At 51.6% G+C, this 7,675-nt stretch overlaps 1 protein-coding gene across 6 annotated transcripts in view; it reads left to right on the top strand.

Annotated features, from left to right (window-relative positions):
* Nucleotides 1-370: 370 nt before the first annotated feature.
* SGSM1 (small G protein signaling modulator 1) overlaps nucleotides 371-7,675 on the top strand; it is an 88,331-nt gene continuing 81,026 nt past the window's right edge. For 2 of the 6 annotated variants that reach the window (XM_059138889.1, XM_059138885.1), the window contains exons 1-2: nucleotides 383-512; nucleotides 642-685. In XM_059138889.1, coding sequence (XP_058994872.1) covers nucleotides 494-512; nucleotides 642-685 — 63 coding nt within the window. In that variant the 5' untranslated portion in view covers nucleotides 383-493. Of the gene's footprint in view, nucleotides 513-641; nucleotides 686-7,675 lie in introns of all 6 variants that reach the window. The other 4 variants (XM_059138892.1, XM_059138890.1, XM_059138886.1 and 1 more) reach the window with 4 other exon arrangements.

Raw genomic sequence — 7,675 nt, 5'->3', positions numbered from 1 at the left:
CTGGTCTTTTTACCTCGGTCTCCATTAAGTGCTTTATCTTCACTCTTATTTGAGTCTCATATCATTCCTATGTTATCAAATTATATCCATTTCAAAGGCGAAACCCCTGAGGCTCAGAGCATCAGTAGCAGTCCCTCCATCTCCTTCCGCTTCCTGGAGCCTGGCACAGAGCCGACATCCAATAAAGGATCCCTCCCTGCCTTGCCCAATAGAGGTTGGGAGGGACTTGGGGCGCCGGGTGCCAAGGCGGAAGGGGACGGAGCTTCCGCGGAGGGCGGGGCGCTGGCCTTGGGACCTGAGCCTGCGTCTGGCACCAGAGGAACCTCCCGCCAGGAACCCGGACGCGCAGCGGCTGCTCTCTGGAGGGGCGGGGCAGCGGCGCGGCGGGTCCTTACGTCACCCGGCGCTGGGCCCCGCCCCGCCGCGGCTGCAGCAGTAGAGCTAGCGAGCAGCCTCCGCCGGCGGCCTGACCGGGAACGCAGCGCTCACGGCCATGGCCTCGGGCCCCCCTGGTAAGGGGCCGTGGGGCGCAGGGGTGGCGGGGGGTGGCGGGGGGTGGCGGGGGGAGGCGGCGGGAGGACAGCCCCGGGCCTCCGCCTTCAGCGCTGGGCTGACCGGCCGTCCCCCATCTCGTCCCACAGAAGCGGACACGCGACAGAGGCTGCTGCGCACTGTCAAGAAGGAGGTAGGTACCCGGGCCGGCGCGGGGGTCGCGACCTTGAGGGAGGGGGCTGCTGCAACCCCGCACCCCTACGCCGGGGAAGGTCTCTAAAGGAGTGGTGGCTCCTGGCAGCGGGGGCGGCACCTCTGGTGTGGGGCTCACATGGGTAGGTATTTACCTCCTGCGGAACTGGAGGCCAGTGAGTTTGGGGGTGGGAGCCTCCGGTATTGGGGGGGCTCTGGATGCAGCGGGAGGGCCCCCCAGGTGTGGGGTACACCTGGATGTGCCTGGGTAGGAACCCCTCTTGTGAAGGAGCAAATGGGTGGGTCTCACTAAGGGGAGGCAAGCACCTGGGGGGGCTGACTGGACGTATTGGAAAATGCGGGGCCTGGATGGGGCTGCAGAAGGAGGACCAGACTTCGGAAGAGGGGAAAGATTCACTTTGGGAAAATAACAATCCTCCATTCCCCTTTCCCCCCAATTCTCAGTCCTTGGAGCCACCCCCAGGAGCCAGGGGACTCCCTCCCTGGAAGTCCCTAGTCAGTGGCTTACTTCATTTGTGGGCATGTGCCAAGGCCTCATGGCAGGTGGGTTCCCCCAACCCCCCCCACCCCCCACACGCAGAATCAGTCCCAGCTTAGCTGCCCTTCTGCCCCTTCTCTCTCCTTGGGGCCAGATGGGAGCCAGGTCTAGCCTTTAGTTAATAGCACTTGACTTCCCGCAAGGGGTGAATCTATAAGCATGGGTTTCTGGGAAGCATTTAGGTGCTCGGACTGTGTGTGTGTGTGTGTGTGTGTGTGTGTGTGTGTGTAGAGCACACTCACGCCTGTGTGGGTGAGGATATGTGGCTGTGAGTGTGTGTATCTGAGAATGTCTGTGCATCTGTCTGGAGATACCCAGGTGCATCTCCATATTGTGTGTACATGTGTCTGTTTATCCATTTTTGTGACTATGATGTGTATCTTTGTGATGCATGAGTCTCTGTGTATGTGTGTGAGGCTGTGACCATGTATGTGTAACTGTGTGTGTGTGTGTGTGTGTGTGTGTGTGTGTGTATCTTGCCTTTCTTATGTCACTTCACATCCCTCACCCTGGGACCCCATCACTGCTGAGCTGATCACCTATCTTGGGTCTTTAGCCTGAGACCAGGAATGGCTGCAGACCTCCGGGGCTGGCCTGATTCCTTTGCCTGTGTGTGTGTGTGTGTGTGTGTGTGCTGAGGGTATCAGCCTTTGGTGTCAGCACCAAGCACCAAGAAGGCCCTCACCACATGGTGGCAGACAGCCATCAAAGACAGCCTTGATGCTGGGACCTGTTGCTGTCCCTAACCTCCTTGGAAAGCATGGGCGTATGTCTGTGTATAGATCTCTGTGAGTGGCATGTCCCACGTTGTTTAAAGAATCAGCTCCTGGGCTGGTTGTACACTCCAGGATTTCTGAATAAGGATGCATAATTGGATATGTGAATTCCTCAGAAAGGCCCAGAACTTTTCAGTTTAGCCCTCTTAGAAGCACTGTGGGGACCTGAAGAAAGCTCTGTCTGGATAGACCATCCTTCCAACAAAACCCACAGACCTACAATAGTCTGATGTCTGTGTCAGGGGAGGGTGTCTGTAGAACCTGTTTGTTCATTGTTTAACTAAATCTAGTTAGTTTAGGTCAATTTGTGCTTCCCAGATATTTTCACCTGGAATGGCGATGGGGAGGACAGTGCCTCTGGGCAGTGTTCAGCTGGGGCCCTGGTCCCAGCTCAGCCAGCAGCTCCCTCAGTGCCCTGGCCAAGTCCCTGTGCCCTCTCAAGGACTCAGTTTCCACATTTGGAGAAAGAGGTATTGTTCCACTGTTCTTAGAGATCCCACCCATGTTAGTCTAGTTTGGGATAGTGGCAGGCTGTGGGGGATACTTTGCCCCTGGTGACCAGAGTTGTGGGCTTGCATCCTCTCTCCTGGGAGCCGCCAAGTTTGGGGCTTGGAATGAACTGTCTGCCTGGCATAAGGCCAAAGCCGTCATCTGATCAGAGGGATCCCTTGGCACCCCGCTTGGTGCCTGAAGGGGTCAGGGACAGAACCTTGCAAGTTTGGGTAAAGGGCCTCAAGCAGTATATAACCTGCAGCCAGAAGGCAAGGGTTATGGTCACAAGTTGGTGACTGATTCTAAATTCTACTTTTCTTGGGCCATTTCAATGATCAGAGTTTCCATATAGTGGGGGCTACTCTGTGCCATACCCGATGTACATAGTAACTTTATGAGGTGACTGAGATTGTTCATATTTTATGGACCAAGGAAACCAATCCTGGAGAGGAGGTATGAGCTGCTCAAGGGAACGCAGCCAGGAAGGTCCAAAGCCAGGACTTAAACCACCAGGTCTGTCTGACATCAGAGCCAGGCTCTTACCTCCCATATCCCAAATGTGCCCTTCCATGTCTACATGGCACCAGAGTCTCAGCATGGGTGGCATGATTTCCATCGTACAGAGCTGAAATGGCCCAGACGGAGTAAGTGATGTCTCAAAGGTACAGAACCAGTAAAGAGAAGACAAGTTCAGGTCTTCTATGAAATCTTTGTTCAGCATGGGTGCCCCCAAGGGCATGGCGACAAGTCCATGCCCCACCAAAGCAGACCTCTTATCTCCTTTCCTTACTCTAACCACCTCTTTGGGGAGCTTCTCTTCCCAGTATCAGAGAGCCTGTCTCCAGTGGAATGGTGGAGGGAAGCTCTTTGCCTGGAAATCTGGAAGTCAAGTCTGCTCTTCCTTTTTCCCCCCATCTTTCTGGGTTCAGAGGAGCCACATGCCTGCCAGAGGCAACTCCCATCATTCTTTCTGGAAGGTGGCTTAACAATCAGTTTCCTTAGATAAGGTGTGCAAGTTTGGGCTGAGCCACAGAAACCGCAAAGGCCAGCAGAGTCCGTGAGGCTGGGAGCTCTGTCCAGTGCTGACTCTGGGAGCCAGTATGACCCAGTAACCATGAAGCAGGTCAGAAAGGGGCTTTGGGCTCACCCAGAGCTGGGTTTAAATTCCGGTATGTTTAGGGCAGCGTCTGTGTGCCAGACACCGGGCTGGGCTCTGTGGCTACAGCAGCGAACAAGATAAGTCTTGCCCTCTTGGGGCTGACATCCGGTATGGTAGACAGACCCCCAATAGACATTCTGACTGTAATTCAAGGGATCATGACAGGCTTTGCACCAAAGCGTGAAGTAGAGATGCTTGGCACCCAAGAACACACAACAGTGTGATTAACCTCGTGCAGGTGGCCCAGGAAGGCTTTCTGGAGGAAGGGGTGTTTAAGAAAATACATGAGCGATGAGTAAACCTTCTAGGTGGAGGTGGGAGTTGGGAAGATAGAGAGGAAAACCCTTCCTGGCAGAGGGAACAGCATATACGAAGACTGTGGCTGGAGGGAGCACCATGAACCTGAGGGACGAACAGACTGGGGAAGTGGCTGGGTGCGAAATGCAGAGGGGCAGAGCATGTGGTCTTACCCTAAAAGCAGAAGCAGAGGAGTGGGGAGGACATGAGCTATATGGAGGTAGAGGGTGGAGCTAACTTGACGGCTTGTAGGTTGTACAGTCTTAGACAAGCATCTGTCTTTACCTTCACAAGGTTCCTGAGTTTCAGTTTATTTATTATGAGGATGAAGATTACTCACCTGTCAGGATAAGCCACGTGGAAACGCCCACTATGTTAGGCTGTGCTGCTTCTGGGCAGACATCTTATTTTTTCTCTGTCTCCCCAATGTTGCCAAGGGAAAGCTGGAGACATGGTGGCCTCCGCTCGGGCACAATTTCCTCCACTTAAACCCAACCAGCTCCATCCAGGCTCCTTCCTTGCTTGTTTCACCCTCCCCTCTTTTCCTCTCCCGCCTCCACCCCTTAATTTTGTTTTGGTTCCCAGAGCTGTGGGGACTAGCTTCTCGTTGCCATGACAACTACCATTAAAGGAGCCAGCCACGTGACCGAGGAGTTGATAAGGGAAGCAAAGTGACTAACTGCCTTGTTTTCTTGCCTGGTGCTGGGCCTGGGAGGCCTCTTAATTGGAAGGGAGAAGGCTGCTGCTGGAGGGCAGGAGGAGAGACCCTGGGAAGGAGACAGGGGGACGAGTCGGGTCATGGAGAGGACACTCCGTGTACCTCTGCCAACTGGGTCTGGTGTAAGAGCTGCCATGGGGAGCCCTTATCACAGTGGCTGAGTTTGGGGAGCTATGCCTCCCAGCCCTCCTCTGTGGGGGTAATAGGATGGGGGAGGAGGGCATCACACCCTAAGAAGGTTGGAGGAAAGTGAGAGAACCAACCCATGTTTCTACTAAGGACCCCCGTGGTGCTCCCACTTTAATCCAGGGGTGCTCAATGAAAGAGGGGTGACAACTTGCCCCCCTCCCCTGGGTAGGGTTGCCTGATAACATATGGGTCATACAGTTAAATTTGAATTCCCCATACACAGTAAATACTTTTTTTTTTTTTTAAAGATTTTATTTATTTATTTGACAGAGAGAGATCACAAGCAGGCAGAGAGGCAGGCATAGAGAGAGAGAAGGAAGCAGGCTCCCTGCTGAGCAGAGAGCCCGATGCGGGGCTCGATCCCAGGACCCTGGGATATGACCTGAGCCGAAGGCAGCGGCTTAACCCACTGAGCCACCCAGGCGCCCCCACAGTAAATACTTTTATTTATTTATTTATTTATTTATTTAGTATCGGTATGTATTGCTGAATCCAGCAGTCCTACCCCAGGGGACATTTGCTAATGTCTGGAGCCATTTCTGGTTGTCAAAACTGGGGGTCCTGCTGGCATCTAGTGGGGAGAGTCCAGGAATGCTGCTCAGCTTCCCACAGTGCCCAGGATAACCTCCCCACCACAAAGATGTGTCTAGCCCAGAATTGCACCATGGTTGTGATTGAGAAACTTCTGTGCAGACCATGTGCTGAGTGCACCCCCAGACGTTCCTTCCGACATGCTCCACGACAGCCCTGAGAGGGAGAATAATTATCTGCTTGATAAAGGAAGAGCTGGAGGCACAGAGAGGTTAAGCAGCCCCCTTTAAGGTTGCACAGCCAGCCCATGGAGAAGCCAGGATTCAAATCCTTCTTCGTCTGGCTCTGAAGGGTGGCCTCACAGAGGTTCATCGAGTCCCGGGAAACATGGCTTAGGGTCAGATGAGTGTAGGGGAAGAGATGAGGCAGGACAGGTCCATTTGCCACAGCCTGTTCGGGGCTGTGAATTGCCAGGCTGCAACATTTGCTCCATCAGATAGTGTGGAGCTGGAGAAGACTTAGGAGCAGGGAGGGTCTTGGTTGGACTTGGACTTCAGAAAGTGTCAGCTGATAACAGGGGCCAGGAGGGAGACTTTTGCCACTTCTTGGAAGAAAACTTTCTCCTTCCTCTCTCCTTCTCTCCCCACCTCTTACCCACCCACCCCCCCAGCCCTCCTTCCATCCCTTCCTTCTTTACTTCTTCCTTTCTTCCACAAATATTTATTGAGCATCAACTATATACCAGGTACTGCTCTAGGAACTGTAGAGAAGGAGCAAAGCAGCATCCTTGCTCACATGCTATCATGAAGCAAATAGTTCAGTTGGGGGACAGATAGATAAACAATAAATATATGCAGGCACACCTTGGAGATGTTTTGGATTCTATTCCAGGCCACCAGGAGAAAGCAAATATTGTGATCAATTGAGTCAAAGGAGTTTTTTGGTATTTCAGTGCATATAAAAGTTATGTTTATACTATGCTGTAGTCAGTTAAGGGTACAAAAGAATTGTGTCTCAAAAAAACCAATGTATATATCTTAACTTAGAAATACTGTTATGGGGGCGCCTGGGTGGCTCAGTGGGTTAAGCCGCTGCCTTCGGCTCAGGTCATGATCTCGGGGTCCTGGGATCGAGTCCCGCATCGGGCTCTCTGCTCAGCAGGGAGCCTGCTTCCCTCTCTCTCTCTGCCTGCCTCTCCATCTACTTGTGATTTCTCTCTGTCAAATAAATAAATAAAATCTTTAAAAAAAAGAAGAAGAAATACTGTTATGTTATTATATAAATTATATTTTTATCTTATTATATACATTGTATATACTTTAAATATATTGTATACATTTTTTAAAAGATTTTATCTATTTATTTGAGAGAGAGAGGGGAGGCGAGTGGGGTGAGGGCAGAGAGAGAAGCATACTCCCTGTGGAGCAGGGAGCCCCATGTGGGACTTGATCCTGGGACTCCAGGAGCACAACCTGAGCAGAAGGCAGATGTTTGCCTGACTGAGCCACCCAGGCACCCCATATTGTATACATTTTAAGTAGGAGATACAGGCTTCCCCCCACAAAAAAAATTTTACTGCTAAAAAATTGCTAACCATGATCTGAGTTTTCAGGGAGTCATCATCACTGATAACAGATCACTGTGATAAATATAATAATAAAGAGAAGTTTGGAAATATTGTTAGAATTACCAGAGTGTGACACAGAGACAGGAAGTGAGCAAATGTTGTTAGACTTTTTCAATGCAGGATTGCTACAAACCTTCAATTTGTTAGAAAAAAAAAGAAAAGAAAAGAAAAAAAAAGTAGTGTCTGCAAGGCACAATAAAGCAAAGTATGCCTGTATTAGAAGCCACAAGTACTGTGAGGAAAATAAAGCTAGAAAGGGAGTGGAGAGGAGGGGGAAGGGTTCTCCAGAGGAGGTGGTCAGGGATGGCCTCTCTGATATAATGGCATTTGAGCAAGGACCTCAAGGGAAGGAGAGAACCCTACTGACATCTGCAGGAAGAGTGTTCTTGACAGAGGGAACAGCATATGCAAAGGCGCAGAGTCAGGAGCAATGAAGGGCAAGGAGGCCAAGGAGCCTGGAGTGGAGTGAACAGAGTAGAGGAGGAGATGAGGTCAAAGAGAGAACAGGAGGCTGCTCCTTCAGGGTTGTGTGGCCCTCAGACATGAGATAGCAGCCATGGGAGGATTTTGAACGAGGGGTGGGGGGAATAGGAATTTACCCATGTTATAGACTGCTCAGGCTATAGGCTAGTGATAAATGTGG

Source organism: Mustela lutreola, chromosome 11 (assembly GCF_030435805.1).
Source record: "Mustela lutreola isolate mMusLut2 chromosome 11, mMusLut2.pri, whole genome shotgun sequence".
In the NCBI taxonomy this organism is placed as follows: Eukaryota; Metazoa; Chordata; class Mammalia; order Carnivora; family Mustelidae; genus Mustela; species Mustela lutreola.
Note: the sequence above shows the minus strand (reverse complement) of the source record. Positions and strands in the feature narration are given on the sequence as shown.